The sequence below is a fragment of the Nicotiana tomentosiformis genome, chromosome 5 (assembly GCF_000390325.3).
Source record: "Nicotiana tomentosiformis chromosome 5, ASM39032v3, whole genome shotgun sequence".
Classification (NCBI taxonomy): domain Eukaryota; kingdom Viridiplantae; phylum Streptophyta; class Magnoliopsida; order Solanales; family Solanaceae; genus Nicotiana; species Nicotiana tomentosiformis.
The window spans coordinates 116,673,577-116,697,051 of NC_090816.1; the positions used below are offsets into that span (position 1 = coordinate 116,673,577).

The following is a 23,475-nucleotide window of genomic DNA, read 5'->3' on the forward strand; positions in this document are numbered from 1 at the left end:
TGACCTCATCTGCTCCAGCCTTGAACATGTGCTGATTTTTCGTTGTAGGTTGTCTTGTGGATTAGTTGAGGTGTGCACAAGCCGGCTTGAGCAACACGATCATAAAAAAGTACTATTAGCAAGTTATTGTATTTTATGATTCGTCAACAAAATATTCTTACGGTTCATTTAATACCCTATTGGGTTCAGCAGATGTACCCTGAGTAGCTCTCCAACTTATTCATAGACCTTTCACCATGCAAATCCTGCACTTGACTCTGAACTCTATGCAGAGTTCAGAGTTATTTGTCATTTCTATTATCCCCAGTCACATGACACCTAACCCTGCACCTATTATGTCACGCTTCCATTCAAGTTGAACATACTGTGAGCAAACGTTTCTGTTTTTTTTTTTTCTTCTCTTTTTCGGGGTTTAGTTTCCTCCGAGGATTCTTCATGTTAGGGGCTTGAAAATGTTGAAAGGTTTAAATGCTGTAAAATGAGTATTAAGGGGTAGAGTCCCCAGTGTTAACTAAACGTGATAAGCATTCCGAAGGGATCATTGGCTGAGTGAAGCGAACGACTTCGGAAAAGTCTGTGCATAGCGAACGAAGCGAATGACTTCGGAAAAGTCTGTGCATAGCGAACGAAGCGAACATTAATACATCTTTTTTCCTTCTTCTCTGGTGCGCAATTACTCTGCTTTTACTGGTTTTATTTACCTGTTTCTCTCGTGTTTCTTTTGTGTTCAATCTTTTTTCCAGTCACACCATGCTTATCTTTGAACACTCCTGATATATTGTTCAAAACATTTTTGTTATGGTGGAGAGATGAAAAGACCAATCTAGCTTCCTCATTCTATTGATTTCTCATAAAGAAAGGGAAGAAATATTTTGTCACTCGATGTGGACTTCCACAGTGGTAGTAATTGTTCCTGCCTTTAGAGAAATTGCTTGTTTGTTGCTTGAGGCCTGGGTGCGAGGCAAAAGAACTAATAACTTTTTTTTGGTAAAAATGTGATATCCACGCCTTGGTAATTGAATATCATGATTTTTAATTGTATTTTACTTTTGTTTCTTCATGGTGCCTCTTATCTTGTGTGTGAGTCCTCTTCTACCGCTATTCTGCTTTTGGACTTTTCTCTTATGTCACTTTTTTACTTTCTTGCTATTAACGAAAAAATTATTTATTTTCGTGTTTGTTCTCTATCTCGTTTTTATTTTGCAAATTCTTGGTTTATTGACTCATTTTTAGGAAAATAATAAATGATTCTTGCAACTAAAGCTAGACATTAGTACAATCCTAAAGCAGTTATTCCTTGTTCCATCGAATGTATCTTCCAGTGATCCTGTTGGGCTTATTGAACTTACAGTTTAATGATATTTATTCTGGGTTAGGTGTGATGTAGTCATTCTCGGATATTGGATAATGAATGTAATGATGCTTGTTACAATTTTAATGTTTGTAATTATTGTATTTGAAAATTGTGCACGTTACTTTAAAGTACTCCTTCCGGTCCAATATAATTGATTTTTTGGCTGTTTTCACATATTAAGAAATTCACCTTTTAGCATTAATTAACAATGAAATTGACCATATTAACCTTAATTTGTTCATTGGAGATATCTGAAAAAATCAAATATTGCGAACCACAATAAAAAGGCCAAAAAATCAATTAAAGTGGACCGGAGGGAGTATGTGCTTCATTTCTCATTTCTTGTTCGCCTGGAGGCTTATTGCTTTTTTGCTACTCGCTTTAAAAGATACTGGAATGCCAGAACTGTTGTAGTTTGGGGGACTCCTGTGCACTTCACTTTGGAACATAATAGAAGTGCGAATATGATGAGGGTGATGGTCCTTGTTGATTATGTTTTCATTTATGTTTATTATTTCTGAACTGTTGTTTCGGGTAACAAGTGTGAAAGAAAAGTTTTATGGGTACATCCAGCAGACTAGTGAACTTTACGTCTTTTGAAGATCGATGCTGGAGAAGCTATGAAATGAAGTTTTGCAATGAGGAATTTGTCTAAATTCCATAATTAACAAGTAGTATTTTGTTCAGAGAACCTCGAAGAGAATATGTTGTATATGTCTCCATTGTTAAGTTCAAGAAAAGGGAATGAATAAAAGAAGAAGGAAACTCTTGTCAGATATGTCAGAAGGCTGAACTGTGTGATCTAGTCAATGACTGGAACAGGTTTACTAAATTAAGTTGTATCTTCGTTATCGAGCCTTTCCTTTTCTGAGGGCTTTTCTCTTGGGAAATAGTTTGGATGATAAGTTAGTGCTTCCTAACAGTTTTTTACCTGCTTCATTATGTAATTCTTGCTGTATAGTTAAGGATCTCTCTCTTATGTTTTGCTGAGTCGCATTTCTATTTCCTTTACATGATTTTACTTGGGCTTGGGACTTGTTAAATAAAAAGACTCCTTGTTTTTATCAATCTTTATTTCTTTTACATGCAGAGAAATTTTGTCGAAAGCATGGCTGGATATTCTCTGGTTTGCTACCTTTTGCAGGTGAACTGGGTGACTTCTCTATGTATAATTTTACGTTTTTCTTTATTTAATCTGATGATTGCAAGAAGAAGCATATGACACCGATCACATATTCTGTTGTCAGCAGATGCTTCTATCTCTAATATGTCTCACCGAGATAGTTCCATTTTACATGGGCTGCATGCTAGCCATATCTTTTGAGTATTTAATGCAAATCTTTAGTCTCTTTGTGTGCCCCTGTACCCATAAAAACTGGAAAAAAAAGAGATGAAAGTTGGAAAAAAGTTTTTGGGAGAAAAAAAGTCTAAATGTAAATGCTGACCCAATATCTTTAAAAATGATTGGACTGCATATCCTACATGAACTTTAAATTGTAACAATTGGGATATCTGGGCTTACTACAATTAGAAAAAGTCAAGCATGGAATTTTATGACATTTGCCCTTTGATAATAGACATAAAGAAATGTGATAATTGTCTATCACCTTTTTTGGGATAAAGTGACAATTTGTTTTGATCAAACAGTAACTCTTGGTATACTAGTGGTAAACAAAAGTTGAGAACCTATACAAAAATATGATGTTCTACATAAAGTCAGAAAGTACCAGACATCTTTGCTAACAGGGACTCCGTGGGTGCACTGAATTTACGAAACATAAGCTTCCTCTCATCTATACAACAGTAATTTCCACCACTCCTCTCCCCAAGGCTGTCCATTTTTTTTTCTCCACAGTATCACATTAGGAATTTAAAGGTTTCAAGTTGAGCAGGACCAAGACAGAATACTTGGAGTGTAAGTTCAGTGGCGAGACTCAAGGAGGGAAGGGGTAGTGAGGCTGGGCTCGCAGGTCATCCCTAGAAAAGGGAGTTTCAATAAGTACCTTGGATCTATTATCCAGGGGATGAGGAGATTGATGAAGATGTCACACATCGTATTGGGGCGGGATAGATGAAATGGAGACTCGCTTCCGGTGTTTTGTGTGATAGGAAGGTGCCACCAAAACTTAAGGGTAAGTTCTACAAAGTGGTGGTCAGACCAATGATGTTGTATGGGGCTGAGTGTTGGCCAGTTAAGATCGCTCATGTCCAAAAGATGAAGGTAGCAGAGATGAGGATGTTGAGATGGATGTGCGGGCACACCAGGTTAGATAGGATTAGAAATGAGGTTATTCGCGACGAGGTGGGTGTCGCCCCTATTGAGGACAAGATGCGGGAAGCGCGGCTTAAATGGTTTGGTCATGTTAGGAGGAACAGCACAGACGCCCCGGTGAGGAGGTGTGAGAGGTTGACATTGGAGGGCCTACGGAGAGGTAGAGGTAGGCCAAAGAAGAGGTGGGGAGAGGTGATTAGGCAAGACATGGCGCAGTTTCAGCTGACCGAGGACATGACCCTTGATAGGAAGGTATGGAGATCGAGGATTAGGGTAGTAGAGTAGGTAGTCTAGAGTGTTCATAACAGTAGTATTGGCACGCAGTCTCGCTTTATGTTGATAGTAGGTTTTTATGGCTAACCGTTGTTTTCTTTCATTGTTGATCACCTTACTGTTTTGTTGTTTTTATTCTACTTTTATATGACTTTTTGGTACTGTCCCTTCTTGTCTATATTTTCATTAATGTGGTGCTTATGCTTTTCTGAGTCGAGGGTCTATTGGAAACAACCTCTCTATCCTCACAAGATAGGGGTAAGGTTTGCGTACACACTACCCTCCCCAGACCCCACGGTGTGGGATAATACTGGGTATGTTGTTGTCTCTACAGTACCACATTAGTGCAAGGAGTTGCATTCCGTTCTCTGCATCCTCTTTGCGCTCTCTTGAAGGCCTAGCAACAACATATCTTTGATGGTGGCCGGCATTGAGCAATGTGTACTAAACAGGTTCAGTACGGTCCACCATACGATGGCCGTCACTTTCCGTAACTTCCATATGGAATTTAATGCGAGAGAAAATTGAAACTGCTGATCGGAAAATAAAATTTGCATAGAATGCAAGAAATCCTTAGAGCTGGAATGGAAGAGCTAGAACACAATCAAATAGCGGAAGATGGAGAAGCAGGGATATTATGGCCTTGCAGACCCTGAACCGATTAGGTTTCTTCATAACGGTAGATAAAGTGGTGCCCTTGTTATTCAAGGGATAAAGAATATGACATGCCGCGGTGTGTTAGAGAAGTGGTAAAGGTTTGTTGTATGTGGGTGTATGACCCAAAAGTTGGTTTTCCTGTTTTCCAAGGAAAAGTCTTCATGACTTCCCCCTCTAGATCAAGTTCAATAACTCAAATAATTGTGATTTATGACAATCCTAATGGTTGTATGGTATTGGTGGGTCAATTGAAAAGAAAGGAATCTCAGACGTTTCAGAGGCAAAAGGAAGAGTTCACAAACTGAAGTTCAATTTCTTTTTCCTCTTAGCTTTTGGTGCAATATGCAGATTGTATATGGTGTGGATAGCTCTTAGATTTCCTCAGTTACCTCTCACATTAGACTAGTAGGAACTGATTTTTTGTAAGGTTCGTGGATATGGAAATAGATACACTTGTAAGGTTATCATGATGTAACTCACTACAGAATTTTTGTGCTCCTTTTGTTTCAATAAGATGTTCACTTACCTATCAAGAAAAATAATGGTTGTATGCTATTTGTGGTGTAACATAGCACGAGCCTGTATTGAGTTATTTCGTACTCGCGTTTGGCACACTTAAAGTCAACACTTAAAGTCACTTGTTTCTCACCGTTGAAATGTCTGTTGTGCCAATGGTTTAGAAAATGTGCATGATTAAAGTTTGTTCCTTTTTCCTTATTTTTCTTTAATTTTTATTAGGGTGTGTTTGTTACGGAGGAAAATGAGTAGTTTTATAACTCGCTTTCCCATGTTTGGTTGGTGAATGAAAAACTTTTTTCCGGAAAATACTTTTTAGTGTTTGGTTAGTGAGTAGAGAATATTTTTTTGAAAAATATATAAGTTAGGCAAACGCTATGGGATGGGGGTGGAGGAGGAGGGGGACTTTTGGGTTGAGGGTGGGGGGTTGTGGGCTTGGGTTGGTTGGGCGGGGAAGGTTGAAAAAGAATTTTGGAAAATATTTTCCCTCCTCTTGGTAGGGAAAACATTTTCCTCCAATTGGAGTAAAATGAATTCATGAGGAAAATATTTTTCAAAACATTTAAGCCAACCAAACATGGAAAACATTTTCTGAATTTTTTTTTTCACACCAAACACACCCTTAATGTGGATACTATGAATGTCTCCATTATTAGCTTCCTAGTACAGTAGGTATCGCAATGATTACCAGCCGTTCTGCTTCTGTTGCTAGATAAAGGATCGACACAACGGAAATCTTCTATTGGATGAAGAAGGACATATCATACACATCGACTTTGGTTTCATGCTATCTAATTCACCTGGTGGTGTAAATTTCGAAAGTGCACCATTTAAATTAACCCGCGAACTCCTTGAGGTATATGCTGCTGAAGAATCTCGTGTCAACTTTTTATTTCTACCCTTGTTATTTTATATTCTGAAGGTGTTTGATACAGTTTCTGAACATATATTTTTGGTTGATTTGTGCTAGATCATGGATTCTGATGCTGAAGGAGTTCCAAGCGAGTTCTTTGATTATTTCAAAGTAATATATTGTTCACTGAGATTTTATTTTGTATCTGGACTTCTTTTTCTATTGTTTGTGCTTTATGCTTTTTTATTTCCTGCCTTCAGGTTCTATGCATCCAAGGGTTTCTCACATGTCGGAAGCATGCAGAACGTATAATTCTTCTTGTTGAGATGCTACAGGTAGACGCTCATATACAGTTCCAGCTGCTAATTTTCATACATGTTTAAAATTATGTAAAATCTTTGTTTCTCGTGTATGGAAATTTCCAACATAGGGCGGAATGAGGACTCGGGGCATTTTCTAGAACTAGGAAAGAATTTCGGGAAATGTGTGTAGTTCTAATGCTGCTAGAGCTTCCCATTTTTCAGTATCTTAGACATTCAGATGTGGCAGGTTGAGCCTTTACCAAGGAATGACTATTTCTCCAACTTTATTCTTTTTAATCTATTTTTTTATGATAAGTAAAGATTTTATTATAACTGGTACCAAGATGGTACACAGAAAAAGTACAAGACCAGACTACAGCTCTTACTTAATTCGTACTACATATTTTCTTCTAAGAAGTGCAAAAAATCCAAATACTGGTCCATCTCATCTAACTATAACACCAGAAATACAAATTTTTGATGCATTTGTTTTTTACTCGGGCAATATGCAGCCTCTTCCCCTCAAATCCTGCTTTATTTCGCTCCAGCCATAATGTCCACATTATGCAGTTGGGAATAGTTTTCCATATTAGCTTTAAGCTCCTTTTCACTCTCTGGGATTGCCACACTTCCATATTAACTTTATTCTTTTTAATCTCAACAATACCATCGAAGATGCAGTATAAAATATGGTAATGCTACTTGATATCTGAAATTAAATATATTTCTTTGACTTGCCACGTATATCAAGAGAAGATCTGAAGATGTTAGTGTTTAGTATCAAAGAGACATGTGTTTGGAGCATCCCTTTTCTTCTTCTTAATTAAGATTTTATAACTGTGAAAAACAGAATCGAGAAGCTAAAAATATAGCCTTGTATTTATTCAACATGTCTCCCATTAGTGTCTCACCAATTGGCAGGAGGGGAGAAAAAGTTAATCGCACATTCATATAGTATATTGTATTCATAGAGAAAATTTAATACAGTTATAGTTGGTTTATTGGAAAAGCGTTTTGAGACTTCCCAAGATTATAAAGGGTCTACAACAAAGAAAGTATTTTTTCGCTAAAAGAGATTGATTGAAATTTACTAGTGGAGGAAGGAACGAAGGAGGATCTCCACATGGTATTCATTAACTTAGAGAAAGCATATGATAGAGTGCGCCCTTCTGGTGCACCCATGATACTCCTTTTTATATAGAGGATTGGGTGTCATTCGTGGAAAACCAGTTTTTTAGGTTTTCTACTTTTTTTGATATACCTCTTGTATACGGGCAGTTATTTTGCCCTCACATGAATAAAAATTATCTTTATCAAAAAAAGTCTCTCTAGCCGAGGGTCTATCGGAAACAACCTCTCTGCCCTCCCATGGTGGGGTAAGGTCTACGTACACCCAGACCCTACTTGTGGGAACTCACTGTGTTTGTTTTTGTTGAACTTTATCAAAGAAGTGCGGATAAAAATGTCCTTTCATGGTGCTTGAAAAGGAAGGAATTCAAAGAAGTATCATATAGGATATGTACGAGGGATTAGTAACAAGTGTGACGACAGGAGGAGGAGATTTAAAGGCGGTTCCTATAACCGTTGCTTTAGATCAAGGATCTACCTAAACCTCTGCTTGTTTGTTTTGGTTATGAATGAGCTAACTATTGTATCACTGATTGAGTTACTAAGCATACTTGTTCGGTCAAACAAGTATTCGTCGTTATGGAATTGATACATTAATCTCCTTGGAATAACACAGAATCTGTTTTCCCTCTATCTTTATATCAGGATTCTGGTTATCCTTGTTTCAAGGGTGGTCCCCGAACAATTCAGAACCTAAGAAAGAGATTTCATCTTAGTTTAACAGAAGAGGTTTGTTACTGGTACATAACTTCACTAGTTTTTTTAGTTTTTATCATCTAAATGGTCATGATGCCCTCTTTGTTTTTGTCAGCAATGTGTTTCCTTGGTACTTTCTTTGATTAGCAGTAGCTTGGATGCATGGCGTACTCGCCAATATGATTATTATCAGAGGGTCTTAAATGGGATATTATGAGGTCAAATTGAGTTACCCACCACGAAAGGTGACGATATGTGTGAAGAGAGAGTATCACTAACTTGTTTGCTAAGAGGGGCTTGGTTGGGAAAGAGCAATTCTCTGATGCAGTCGGAGGTTAAAGGATTGCTGTCTTGCCATTTGCTTCTCTTCCGAGGAATTTGTAATTGTACCTGCGGATGTTGTATGAAATGTACCAGATGCAAGCTCTCCAAGAGCTTTAATATCTAGTTTCACTCAATTTTCAAGATTATTGGACAAAGGCAAGGGTGTCTCAAGAATCGAGATTTTGTCAAGTATACCCATCTGTGGCCTGTGGGTACATACTGTACAGAGCTGTGTGTAAGAGATGCAACAGAGGTGGCTAGCTGACAGAACGCGGGATAAAGCTGTTGGGATTGTTTGAATTTCATGAGTTTGCTGATAGGTTGTGGTGCAGCATAAAATTTGGTTTGTACAATAGCTTCTTTACTTTCGATTTTGGTTTTCATTCTTTTTTTCTTTTTCTTTTGGCAAAAAGCATTACCTAGATAGCAGCATAGGGAAATTGCAGCCTCTGCTATTTCTTGATTTTCAGTCTTTGATTCTTTCTGTGAAACAGCAGAGTTGTATTGTATCATATCTTTTGTTGACCACAGCTCTTCATAGTGAAATTTATACCCCCTTTTGTTTTTACAGCAATCTCGACTCATGATGCGTATAGGATTGATTTTGTTTTGAACTTAAAAAATTTCTCTTCTAACATCTTCTCATAGCTTAAGGCGTCATTTTGGTTTGCAGATTGGATATAAGGTTATACCTGATTCAATCGAATGATTGTAATGCTTCAAGATTATTATTGGTTTCGAGTGCTAGTGTTAAGGTTTGGAAGAACTATATGCAAAAGTTTGGTTGAGTTTTAGTCCTTGGTTTGCTTCATGAAAAATGGAGTATGTAAAATTTTTGAATCCATATGTCGACATCTGTAGCCTGCTTTTAATTTTATTTTTTTACATTTTTTATTATATTAGTAAATAAAAGATTTAAGTTCGAATATTTGAACTTTTTCTTATTTCAATGATACTTTTTTCAAAGATAGCAATATGAAGTAAAATTCTTGCATGGTGCCTCAACGACTGGGAATGGATTAAACTAATGGAATTTAAATCTTAGCGAGGTTCGCTTGCAAATAAGTTATATTGGATTATAATGTTATAATACGGGCATTAATTAATAGAATTATTTAGTGGGTATGCTTTTATTGTAGATGTTGATTTATTAGATTGAAAAGGGATACATTTGGTATATACAAAAGTTGTTTTTGGTTTTACAATAATAAACTTGGATAATTTCTATTTTTAATTTTAACGTTGGTCTTCTTTAAGAACTTTGGGAGAGCAGCTCTAGAGAAGGGTACTTTTATCATTTGATTATAATATGAGGATTAAAATACGAGAATTAAAAAATGTTTATTCTGTGGATATACATTATTGGCAGATGTTTGATTCATTTGATAGAAAATGAGATATATTTGGGTATAATATAAGAATGTATTTGGTTTTATATAGATATATTTGGATAAGCTTTTATTTTTAATTTTAGCTTGACATTCTTGAAAGACTTTGAGAGAAGAACTTTAAAGAAGGGCACCCTCATTATTTGATTGGATTATTCTGGGATTATATATATATATATATATATATATATATATATATATATATATATATTAGTTTCTCGGCACGTGCGTTGCACGTGTATATCGAATTATAAAATACACATTTTTATAAAATAAAATCGATATTATTTAAAATAAAGTTGTGTGAATAGTATACACGAAAGAAAAGGTATAAGTTTCTATGAATAATCAAGGTGGATCGTCATATTGTTACTTGTTTATCGATGTCAAGTATGCTTTTTGATGGTAGGCTATAATCCCGTATTTTAGTCACTTATTGCACTCTAATTCACTGCACTTTACTTGTGTTTGAGCTTTAATTGGTAGTGTTTTGCACTGATTGTGTGTTTTATGCTTTGTAGGAGATGATGCGAGTTAAGAAGATGTTCTGGAGCTAAATCGAATAATTAGAGCTTTGAAGTATGAGTGAAAGCCAAGGAATTAAACTGGGATCACGTCTGGGGTTCGTGGACCGGCGTTGCATACGAAAGTTGGAAGAAAGAGCAAGGGCTAGAGCAAAAACGCACTAGTGCGTCGCATAAGGCATGGTATTAGGCGTCGCATTAGTACAAAATTTTGTTAGAAGTTTGAAAAGTTCAGAGACTTGGAGTTTTGGGTCTGACATAAAACTACACTATTGCTAGGCATAGTGCGTAGCATCAGTACAAAATATTGTCAGACAAGCTAAGTTCAGAGAGTTTACAACCGAGCAAATTGCACTAATGCTACGCACCCTGCGTAGCATAGTGCGACGCATGAAGTGTAAAAAGTTTGTAGGTTTTTCCACTTCAGCTCAAAGAGGGTAGTTTCGTACGGGTTCATTCCTACTTGGTATAAATACACTAGAAACATATTTTTGAGGGCACTTTGGACATACTTTCGACCTAAGGAAGCTAAGGAGGAGTTAGAAGAATACAAGCACAAGGATTTCATCATTCCCTCCTCACTCAAGACCCGAGTTTGGATCGAATCTATATTTTCCTATACTTAAATTATTTTTGTGATGAATTTCTCCATGTTTCCTTTTAGGGTTTGATGGATTTGGTGTATTGATGATTGTTTGTGGATTATAACTCTAGTTTTATGTATTGAATCGTTTTGGAAAATTTAATTATTGCATCTATATTCACTAGTTCATGTAATCGAGAGAGGCATAACTTGTGATATCTTTGCATTATATTGTTGGTTGAGTTCATAAATTCTTCTAAGTAATCGAAAAAGGCTAGTTGAATCATTGATTAAACCTAGTTAGGAGAATTATCTAAAGAGGTTTTCCTAAAGACCAATCCACTACGCATTTTTGCATATCTTCACAATGCTTAATTTGGTTCGTCTCGTGAGGTTAACGCTTAATCGAGAGAGGAGATTCTGTTGAACGTTTGAATCAATAATTGAGTGAATTCGAGAGACCCACTTGAACATTAGAAATGAATTATCTAGAGTTAGACCCCGAACAATTATCTTGCACCTATCCCATCAAAAGCTTATCTTCTCCCACTGATAACCTTATTTGTTTATTCCTTGACTCGATAGTCACTAGTCAATAGCTTTAGATTCTTAGTTAGTTTTAATTATTAATCATATAAATCGCAACTGTTGATCCACCTGGATAGCAATCAAGCTAGAAACTACGAGAATACTGTTTAAATTCAATCCATGTGGATATGATATTATACTATACTATCTTTAATTAGCGAACATAATTTAAGTGTGTGTTTCGCGCTCGTTAAATTTTGACGTCGTTACCGGGGCAATATCAATATTGTTCAAAATAGTTTTTGGTGCTAATTCAGGAATTTATTTTATTTTATTTATTCTTCACGGGTTTCCTCTTTTGTGTGCAGGCAAGAGATTGACGTCTCTGGTGTATGACTCGATCTTCTTCAAAGGAATTGTTTTCATACAATCCAGAAGTGGAAAAGAGTCTACGACAGTTGAGGAAAGAGAGAACTCACCGAAAATTTCTTAGGGCAACCTTCAACCCAAGAACGCATGGCTAATAATGGTGAAGATGAGGCAAATCTGGCTGCAAGAGAAGTAGCGCAGCATAGAGAAGAAGCTACAAGGATAGCAGCTGAGGCAGCCCGTAGAGCTGTTGATGAGACCGTCAACGATGATGGGATCGAAGATTCAATCTGAATCTACCCTTGATTGAAGATCAACTCGAGAATGCAGTACCCAGGCCTGGTAGAGCATTGGGTGATTACACAAGACCAGTCTACAACCAGGGACTGTCCAGTGTCAGACCTCCACCAGTAGCAGCGAATAACTTCGAGTTGAAGCAAGGCTTGCTTCAAACTATCCAAAACAACTGCATTTTCAGAGGGAAGGTGAACGAAGATCCTAACACTTACTTGATGGACTTTGAAGAAATCATGAACACCTTCCAATACAATGGAGTATTAAAGGATGCAGTCTACTTAAGGGCATTCCCTTTTTCACTGAAGGATGACGTGAAGCACTGGCTTCGTAGCTTACCAACGGGGTCGATCAGGACATGGGAAGATATGACTAGAAAGTTTCTTAACAAATACTTCTCAGTTGCAAAAATAGTGAAGTTCAGAAAGGAAATTCACAACTTCTGCCATACGGACAGTGAAACAGTTTTCGAGGCTTGGGAAATATTCAAGGAGATAGTGAGAAACTGTCAACATAATGGGATTGAATTGTGGATGCAAACTTTTGGGATGGAATGACACCTCCATCACGACGAACTCTGAGGAGATTGTGGCAATACTTGATGAGCTCTCTGAAGATGCTAACCAATGGCCTTCTGAGAGAAATGATAGAAGAAAATCAGTCGGGGTTCATCAAGTAAATTCCAGTACAGCGGTGCAAGCCCAACTAGACGCCATGGCCAAAGAGATAAGAAAGTTAACCTTACCCAAGGTCCAGAATCAACCATCACCAATTTGTGATTTCTGTGGAATGGGTCATCCAACGCATGAGTGTCAGGCCGTAGCTGCAGATGAAGTGGTAAATGTTGTGGGAAGCTTTGATAGAGGCAACTACCAGAGTGGTAATAATTTCAATCCTATGGGACATAGGCACCCAGGCTTTTCGTGGAGCTCACCAAATGGTAGACTGAACTCATGGCAGCAAAGTAACTCTATACTCTAGGGACAAGGAGCTCCAGGTTTTCAAAATCAGCAGAGGCAGCAGTATCAGCCTCCACAGTCTAATCAGTCTAGCATGGAAGATCTAATGAAGGCCTTCATTATCAAGACAGATGAGAGTCTTGACGCCCATGGTGCAACTATCAAAGAACTGGGAACATCTTTTTGAAACTTGGAAAGACAGGTTGGGCAACTAGCTACTCTAATGTCTGAGAGGGTCCCATGAACGCTCCCGGCTGATACAAAAAGAAATCCCAAAGAAATAGTGAATTTTGTAACATTGAGAAGTGGGCAAGTGTTGAAAGATCTCACTCCAATCCAAAAAGATATGTGACTTAAAAACGAAAGTGGGGAGCATCTAAAAAGTGATGATGATAAGAAGAAGAAAGGTCAGATGGAATCTGAGAAAAAAAAGAAGGAAGAAAACTCGAGAAGGGAGGAACCTGAGGAGAGCAAGCATATGCCTGCTCTACCTTTTCCCCAAAAGCTAAGTAGAGAAAAGCTGGACAAGCAGTTTGAGAGATTTTTGGATGTGCTGAAACAGGTTCATGTAAACTTACCATTCACAGAAATGCTCTCACAGATGCCTGCTTATGCTAAATTCTTGAAAGAGATCCTTACGAAGAAGATGAAAATAGAGGAGACCTCAGTGGTCAAGCTCACATAGCATTGCAGCGCGATATTGCAAAATAAACTCCCACAAAAATGTGGAGATTCAGGGAGTTTTACTATACCTTGCTCTTTAGGAACTATTAATTTTGATAAATCCTTATGTGATTCTAGTGCTTCAATTGATTTAATGCCTCTATTTATCTACAGGAAACCGGAGAAGGAGATTGGAGAGATAAGATCTGCACCCATATCTTTGCAGCTGGCAAACCAAACAACTATAACACCCAAGGGGATAGTGGAAGATGTGTTAGTTCAGGTGGATAAGTTCTTATTTCCTGTGGATTTTATAATGATAAATATGGAGGAAAACAAGGAGGTCACTCTTATCCTAGAAAGACCATTCTTAGCGACATGTAGATCTATATTAGATATACACGAAGAAAACTCATGCTTAGAGTTAGTGAGGAGACTGTGACTTTTAAGATGGATGTAGAAAAGGGGGCCCAAAAGGACAAACAGGTTGTCGGTGTTGAGTGGAAGTTAAAGGGCTCGAAAGAGAAGGTTGCGGTGAGCAAGAAAGATAGGTGTGAGATTTACCCAAAAAATGCCGAGAAGAAGTTGTCCGCATGGATGTGTGCATTAGTTCAGGCATGAGGAATGGAGCCCGACTTTGACTCAAACCCCGACTAGATGTTCAGGGAAGTTTCCTTTACCTTATGCTTTTTAATTGTGTGACATGGGGACATGCCACAACTTAAAGTGTGGGGTGGGGGATATTTGTATGTATGTGTGTGTGTATATTAGTTTTCGTTTTTGTTACTTGTAGGAGTTAGAGATAGAAAAGTTGTAAAAAAAAAATAAAGTTTCGATTTTTCCAGATGATGGATTTCATCGACAGGTTAATTGAGGGATTAAAGTCGAAGGAAAAATAATAAAAAGATTCTCTTTTGGTTTGTTTTATTTTTTTCGTAGGTAGTGTAATAATTTCCCCTTAGTTTTTCTTTATGCCGCGGTTCTTTTTCAAGGATTTTGCTTGAACCGGGTATAGTTAGTTTTTCTTTTATTAGGAATAAGGAAGTCGTGTGCTGGTGTTAAATGGAGATAAGTTCTCTTGACCTTGCTGTGCCTTGTGAGTAGTAAGTGTCTTAGTTGTGACGCCTAGGCTCAGTCTTGACTCATAGATAAGTGTCTTAAATTGTATGATCTTAACTTTGCTTAACTGCTTTGACCAGAGAGTCTTGATGAGTCCGATCCCGAGTGAGTTATATGCCAATGTGTGTGTGAGGTTTTGTGTTATTCTGTGCATTGCATTTAATGTCTAGAACTTGCCCCATGTGTTTGCAAAGCGAAATAGTAGTTTTATTTAGTCTTGGAAGTGATTTAGACGTTTCTTTGTTGAGCTAGTTATATGCTTTAGCCACCTCATTGTTATGTATCTTAGTTAACCCCTTTGAGCATGTAATCTTGTTTCTTTGGTAACCACATTACAAGTCTTACCCATTTGTTTGGATTGACCATCTATTTGAACCTTTTACCTCTCGTGAGCACTTGAATTTGTTATGAACTTTGTAAAAGTAAAGTGGGGGGTGTTGGTTTGGCTTTTGGGTGGAACTATTGAAATAGGAGAAAGGTGCATTGTTTTGAAAAAAGTAAGAGCCACCTGAATTGTAAAAGAAAAGAAAAAAAGTAGTTGTATTGTTGTGAAAAATATTTCTTGATAGTGGTAACTCTTGATGTATTTGTGCTTAAAGAAGTTGGGAGTTGACTTATATTGACGTGAAGGTAGAATTTTGGTTTGACATAAGTGTGGGATGTTAATGTCTAATGTATATGTATTAAAGTGCTTAGGTAGGTGTAGTCACTATATCTAAATATATCCTACCCATCCCTCAACCTACATTACAACCAAATAAAGTCCTACTTGATCCTTGACTGAATAAGCTCAATTAGTAGAGTATTACACTACGGGCAAGCCTATGGTATGTCTCTTGTGGCATATGAATGTTATTTCTGAGAGTGAGTGAATTCTTTCTATATTGAGTTCCTAATTGTTCTTAATTTTCATTGTGTGTGGAACTACTCTCTATTGTTGTGTGAGGGTACTTGATTCATGAAGTAAAGGTAATGTCGTTGACCTCTGTGTTAGAGTAAGAGTAGGTTGTGAAAAATACGTGGTGTTTTTGAGTCAAATCTTGAGTCAGTCAAGGATGTTACGTTAGGGTGCTTGGTCTGTTATAAATATTCTTGGTATGATGAGTTATGAGAGTTGTGTAAAAAGGTCGTGTCTACGTGAAGTGTAGTTTGATTGCTCGAGGACGAGCAATGGTTTGAGTGTGGGGTATTGATGGTAGGCTATAATCTCGTATTTTAGTCGCTTATTACACTCTAATTCACTGCACTTTACTTGTGTTTGAGCTGCACTGATTGTGTGTTTTATGCTTTGCAGGAGATAATGCCGAATTAAGAAGATGTTCTGGAGCTAAATCGAATAGTTGGAGCTTTGAAGTCTGAGTAAAAGCCAAGGAATTAAACTAGGATCGCGCCCGAGGCTCGTGGACCGGCGTTGCATACAGAAGTTGGAAGAAAGAGCAAGGGCTAGAGCGAAAAAGTACTGGTGTGTCGCATAAGGTGTGGCATTAAGCGTCGCATTAGTACAAAATTTCGTCAGAAGTTTGAAAAGTTCAGAGACTTGGAGTTTTTGGGTCTGACAGAAAAATACACTAATGCTAGGCATAGTGCGAGGCATAGTGCGTAGCATCAGTACAAAATTTTGTCAGACAAGCTAAGTTCATAGAGTTTACAACCGAGCAAATTGCACTAATTCTATGCACCCTGCGTAGCATAGTGCAACGCATGAAGTATAAAAAGTTTGTAGGTTTTTCCATTTCGGCTCAAAGAGGGTAGTTTCGTTCGGGTTCGTTCCTACTTGGTATAAATGCATTAGAAACACGTTTTTTAGGGGACTGTTGACATACTTTCGACCTAAGAAGCTAAGAAGGAATTGGAAGAACACAAGCACAAGGATTTCATCATTTCATCCTCACTCAAGAGCCGAGTTTGGATCGAATCTATGTTTTCCTATACTTTAATTATATTTGTGATGAATTTCTCCATGTCTATGGAGTAGTTCCGTTTAAGGTTTGATGGATTTGGTGTATTGATGATTGGTTGTGGATTATAACTCTAGTTTTATGTATTGAATCATTTTGGAAGATTTAATTGTTGCATCTATATTCACTAGTTCATGTAATCGAGAGAGGCATAACTTGTGATATCTTTGCATTATATTATTGATTAAGTTCATAAATTTTTCTAGGTAATCGAAAGAGTCTAGTTGAATCATTGATGTTAGGAGAATAATTTAAAGAATTTTTCCTAAAGACCAATCCACTACGCATTCTTGCATATCTTCACAATGCTTAATTTGGTTCGTCTCATGAGGTTAAAGCTTAATCGAGAGAGGAGTTTCTGTTGAACGTTTAAACCAATAATTGAGTGAATTTAACAGACTCACTTGAACGTTAGAAGTGAATTATCTAGAGTTAGATCCCGAACAATTATCTTGCACGTATCCTATCAAAACCCTACCTTCTCCCACTGATAACCTTATTTGCTTATTCCTTGTCTCGATAGTCACTAGTCAATAGCTTTAGATTCTTAGTTAATTTTAATTACTAATCATATAAATCAAAACTGTTGATCCACCTGGATAGCAAACAAGGTAGAAACTACGAGAATACTGTTTAAATCCAATCCATGTGGATACGATATTATACTATACTATCTTTGATTAGCGAGCATAATTTAAGTGTGTTTTGCGCTCGTCAGTTTTGGCAATCATAATGAGCTTAGTTCAGCCTTTCAAAAGGAACACGATATTGCAAATTCCATGTTACTTATTGGAGTGGCAAAGGATCAATTGCAAACATAGATAAAGGAATGTTGGAATTCACTTATTGATGAGGTATCTAAATTCTGTATGAAATATGATATTTTTATGCCTAAATTTGATGAGCTTTATGTTATCCCTGGAAGATCACGTCGTAGAGTTTCCGAGTATACGGTTTTACATCACTATCACATTTAGCTATTTTATAAAATTATTGATTGGCAATTTCAAGAACTCAATAATCACTTTGATGAGGTGACAATTGATTTGCTTCTTGGAGTTGCTTGCTTGAACCCAACTGACTCTTTTTTCAATTTTGACATTGAAAAGATATTGAGATTAGTTGAGATATATCCTGATGATTTTGATACATATCCTATGGTCGACCTTCGTTTTCAGCTTCAGAATTACATTGTTGATGTCCGAGATCATGATAAAAGGTTTTAAGATCTTAGAGGACTTGGTAATCATTCCATAAAATTAGTGGAGACAAAGAAGCATAGGACTTATCCTCTTGTTTTTCAACTTCTAAAAATTTGCTTTGCTTTTGTCAGTTGCTACTGCTATAATTGAGAGAGCAATTTCGGCAATGAAGTTGATTAAGGCCGATTTGCGGAGCGGAATGAATGATGAGTTTTTGAGTTGTGATTTGGTGACTTATATATAAAAGGATGTATTTAGTCTTATTCATAATGAAGTGTCACGATCCAAAACTCGACCTGTCATGATGACGCATATTATAGTACTAGGAAAGCCGACATCTCACACATACCAACATTTTTAAAACTCAAATATGCATAAGAAAGTTTAAATAATTAAGAATTTTACAAAATACCGGATATGAACCTCGAAACTCAATACAAAATCCTCCCAAAAGATCTGGGTGTCACGGAGTACATGAGCATTCTATATATATAACAGCATAGTCTGATTCACTTTCTGGAAAGTAAGACTAAATCATAAAATCAAAAGATAGGGAAAGGGGGATCAAGGTCTACGGACGCCAAGCAACTACCTCGATGATCTCCAAACAGGTAGACTCCACGATCAACGACCGTCGTGCCCAGAAATGCCTGAATCTGCACAAGAGGTGCAGGGTGTAGTGAGAGTACAACCAACTCAGTAAGTACCAAAACTAACTATTGGACTAAAAGTAGTGACGAGCTCAGCAGGTACAGTTCAATATAGAATTAATAGTGCAGAAATATAGGCATGCTTTCAAGTTCAACAGATAAACTCAATTATGGGTGTTTAACGGGCGGGCTGGGACGGGCTGGACACAAAATAATCAGCCCGTCCATTTAACGTTGCGGGCTGAGTTAGCGGGCTGTACTTTTTCGGGGGGTTTTTGTCTGTCCGGGTTCGGGCTTAGCGGGTTTTTAGTGGGCCATGGAATTTTTTTTTTAAAAGTAAATTTTATTTTTCTTATTCAATGTTATTGATACTTAAGTGTTTGCAAACTTTTAAGGCTTAGAATTAAACTTTAAAGTTTAAAATTTGAAATTTGAAATTTGAATTTTATAATTTTAAAATTGAAATTTGAAAGTAAGTGGATACAAAAAATTATTTAATAAGACCAATAGGCAATATGTAAGGATAAAGCTCCGAAGACTTTCATTTGATATTTTTATTGAATAATATATAATACTTCAAATTAAGTTGCAAGTTCTTTTTTGATTTTGTTATTTTTGAACTTGCAAATTAAAAGTTTACAACAATTATAAAAAACAAATAGTACATCACATGCTTTGCATCATTTTTGTAAGTTCATCCATGTCAACATGAGGTTCTTGGTTTCCGGCATTGGTTGAATCAGAACCATAAACCATTATATCTCCAATTTCTTGGTCCTCCGCTTCATCTACCTCGTCACGCCCTTGATTTCGTCGTTCTAATCTTATCCAATCTCTGAAATAATAAGTAATTGAGAATTTAAGAACAATAATCAATAATATCAAGAGAGAATTAGAGTAGTAAGAGAGTGAATTGTGAAGAAAAATGAAGAAGAAGGGGGGCTATTTATAGTTTTTAAAAGGTTAAAATTGTAATTTATCAAATACTAGGGGTGGGGGGGCTATTTTCTTAAGGGGTAGGCCGAAATGGCCATTTTTTGCAAAAAAAGGGCCGTTGGCCAACGGTCATATTTGAATTTGACCGTTAGCAACGGTCAAAAAAAAAAATTAAAAACAAAACGTTAAAAATCGGGTTGAACGGGATTGTAGCCCGTTAACAACCCGTTAAAGGGTTAACGGGCTTAGCGGGTTCCGGTACACCGGTATCAAAAAATTATTCGTTTGAAACCCGCTCCCCGCTCCCCGCCCAACCCGTCCCAGCCCGCTCCCCGCCCAGCCCGCCCCCCACGCTACAGTACCGGGCTGAACCGGGTTGTAAACGGGTCAGCCCAGCCCGATTAACATGTATAAACTCAATACAAGTAAAATAGATCAACTCAGAATGATATGAGGAATGTGACATCTCTATATCTATATGCCAATGTGCATGTTGTATGTGATGCACTACAATGGAAGTCTCGTTAATTCACACTCTAAGAATACTCAGTCACTCAGTACTGTATATGGCCAATCCAGTCCAGGGAAGATCCATCCCATATATATATATCGACTGACAGTCAGTCACTCAGTATTGTGTAAGGCCAATCCAGCCCAGGGAAAATCCATCCCAAAATATAAATGATTCGGGCAAGATCCATGCCTAGGGAAGATCCATCCCTAAATATAAATTAATTACGCTCACTGTGGGTGTGCAGACTCTAGAGGGGCTCATTCAGCCCAAGCGCTATAATAAGCCAGATTCAAGCATAAATAAAATATGTTGCGACGTACAGCCCGATCCCATAAATATCACTCACAATCAGGCCCTCGGCCTCACTCAATCATCAATCTCTCCAGTCCCTCGGGCTCACAACACTCATACTAAGCAGCCCTAATCAATGATACGATATGTGACAATACACAATAACAAAGACTGAGATATGATGTGTAATGATGAATGCGACTCAGTACATAACTTGAACTAAGCAAATAACTTCAACAACTAAGGACGACCATTGTGGGTCCAAATAGTAGCTAGTCTAAACATGATTTCTAGCATGAATTAGAGCTCAAGTATTCTAACACATAGAGTACGGTAAAAATATTCAGATAGAATAGCTACACAGTTCCATCGAATCGACTAAATCACAATTTACATGGTGCACGCCCACACGTCCGTCACCTAGTATGCGTGTCACCTCAACATCAATCACATAACACTTAATTCGGGGTTTCATACCCTCAGCACCAAGTTTAGAAGTATTACTTACCTCAAACCGTGCAAACATCTACTCCAACACACCCTTGCCTCGCGAAACGGCCTCTGAATGCCTCGAATTTAGCCAAAAAGAATTCTAGACAATCAACACGAGCTAAAGGAATCAATTCTATAAGAAAATACTAAGCTCTTAATCAAAAGCCAAAAAGTCAACTCAAAAGTTGGCCCCCGGCCCACGTCTCAGAATTGGGTAAAAGTCAATATTTAAACACCCATCCAACCACGAGTCCAACCATACCAAAATTACTCAAATTTGATACCAAAACCTCGATCAAATCCTCAAAATTTGGCCTAAGAACTTTCCTCCATTTCCCCCTAATTTTCCAGCCAAGTCACTAATTAAATGATGAAATCAAAAACATAAACATGGAATTTGACCAAAACTAAGTAAAAATCACTTACCCCAATCACTCACTTGAAAATCTATCCAAGAATTGCCTCCCACCGAGCTCCCAAAATCAAATTTGTGTTATGAACTCAAACCATCATTTTTGAAATATTTAAGTCTGCCTAGGTGACCCTTCTTCGCGATCGCGGAAATTGGCTCGCGATCGCGAAGCACAACTCAGTTGCCCAAGAAATTCAAGCATACGCAAACGCGTCTCCACACCTGCGATCGCGGACCACTGCCTCGTCCGTCCTAGGCGATCGCGGCCTTCCTCACCTGACCGCAAAGAACAATGCGTGAACTCCACTGTTGTTTCACTTCTCTTGTGCGAACGCGACCCTTACCATGCGTTCGCGATGCCCAGACTCTCCAGCTTTCACGATCGCGTGCCATTACTAGCGATCGCATAGAACAAATTCCCCAACTGCCCCAATTGGCCTACGCGATCGCGGACCCTCTCACGTGATCGCGTACAAGGAAACCAGATACAGACACCAGAAAACTTCAGCACATCCCCAAGTCCAAAAAATTGATCTGTTAACTATCTGAAACTCACCCGAGGCCCCCGGGACCTCAACCAAACTTACCATCAAGTCCCAAAACATCATACGAACTTAGTTGGGTCCTCAAATCACATCAAACAATGCTAAAACCATGAATCGCGCATCGATTCAAACCTAATAAACTTTTGAACTTCTAACTTTTACATTCGATGCCAAAACCTATCAAATCACATCCGATTGACCTCAAATTTTGCACACAAATCACAAACGACACCACTGACCTAGTCCCATTCCTGGAACCCCAATCCGAGCCCGGTAACCACAAAGTCCACTCTCAGTCAAACTTTGAAATTTCCAACTTTCGCCATTCCAAGCCTAATTCAACTACGGACATTCAAATCACAATCTGAACACACTCCTAAGTCCAAAATTACCCGACGGAGCCAACGAAACCATCAAAACTCCATTCTGGAGTCGTTTACACATAAGTCAACATCCGGTCAACCATTTTAACTTAAGCTTTCAACCTTGAGACTAAGTGTCTCAACTTATTCTGAAACCTCTCCGGATCCGAACCAACTACCCCAACAAGTTATATAACAATTGTAAAGCATAAAATGAGCAGTAAATGGGGTAACGGGGCTACAACTCTCAAAATGACCATTCGGGTCGTTACATCCTCCCCCTCTTAAACAAACGTTCGTCCTCGAACGGGTCTAGAAACGTACCTGGAGTCTCAAATAGGTATGGATATCTGCTCTGCATCTCCTGCTCAGTCTCCCAAGTAGCCTCCTCAACTGGCTGACCTCTCCACTACATCTTCACTAAGGCTATGTCTTTTGACCTCAACTTTCGAACATGCCGACCCAAAATGGCCACCATCTCCACATCATAAGTCAAATCACCATCTAATTGAACCGTGCTGAAATCCAAAACATGAGACGGATTGCCGACATACTTCCAGAGCATAGAAACATGAAATACTGGATGCACACTCGACAAACTAGGTGGCAAGGCAAGCTTGTAAGCCACATCTCCAATCCTCTGAAGTACCTCAAATGGCCCAATATACCGAGGGCTCAACTTGACCTTCTTCTTGAATCTCATAACACTCTTCGTGGGTGAAACCTTGAGCAGTACCTTCTCCCCAACAATGAAAGCAACATCACGAACCTTCCTATCGGCATAACTCTTCTGTCTAGACTGCGCCGTCCGAATCCGATCAATTTAACCTTGTCCAAAGCATCCTGAACTAAGTCAGTACCCAATAGCCTAGCCTTACCCGGCTCAAATCAACCTACCGGAGATCGACACCATCTCCCATACAAAACCTCATACGGAGCCATTTGAATGCTCGACTGGTAGCTGTTATTGTAGGCAAACTCCGCGTGCGGTGGAAACTGATCCCAAGAACCCCAAAAATCAATGACACAAGTGTGTAGCATATCCTCCAATATCTTAATAGTGCGCTCGAACTGTCCGTCTGTTTGAGTGTGAAATATTATACTCAACTCAACCTGGGTGCCCAACTTTCACTGCACGGCTCTCCAAAACTACGATGTAAACTGTGTGCCCCGATCTGAAATGATGGACATCGGTACACCGTGAAGGCGAACAATCTCGCGGATGTAAATATAAGCCAATCGCTCTAAAGAATAAGTAGTCCCCACTAGAATGAAGTGCGCGGACTTGGTCAGTCGATCCACAATCACCCA

The 23,475-nt window shown here is 38.2% G+C and overlaps 1 protein-coding gene across 1 annotated transcript in view; it reads left to right on the forward strand.

The window, feature by feature from the left end:
* The window catches only part of LOC104111585 (phosphatidylinositol 4-kinase beta 1-like), a 31,429-nt gene extending 22,486 nt beyond the window's left edge, over nucleotides 1-8,943 (forward strand). Inside the window, exons 11-16 of the mRNA XM_009621319.4 lie at nucleotides 2,445-2,498; nucleotides 5,785-5,928; nucleotides 6,043-6,096; nucleotides 6,186-6,260; nucleotides 8,001-8,084; nucleotides 8,167-8,943. Of these exons, the coding sequence (XP_009619614.1) occupies nucleotides 2,445-2,498; nucleotides 5,785-5,928; nucleotides 6,043-6,096; nucleotides 6,186-6,260; nucleotides 8,001-8,084; nucleotides 8,167-8,268 (513 nt within the window). The 3' untranslated portion in view covers nucleotides 8,269-8,943. The remainder of the gene's footprint in view (nucleotides 1-2,444; nucleotides 2,499-5,784; nucleotides 5,929-6,042; nucleotides 6,097-6,185; nucleotides 6,261-8,000; nucleotides 8,085-8,166) is intronic.
* Nucleotides 8,944-23,475: the final 14,532 nt, after the last annotated feature.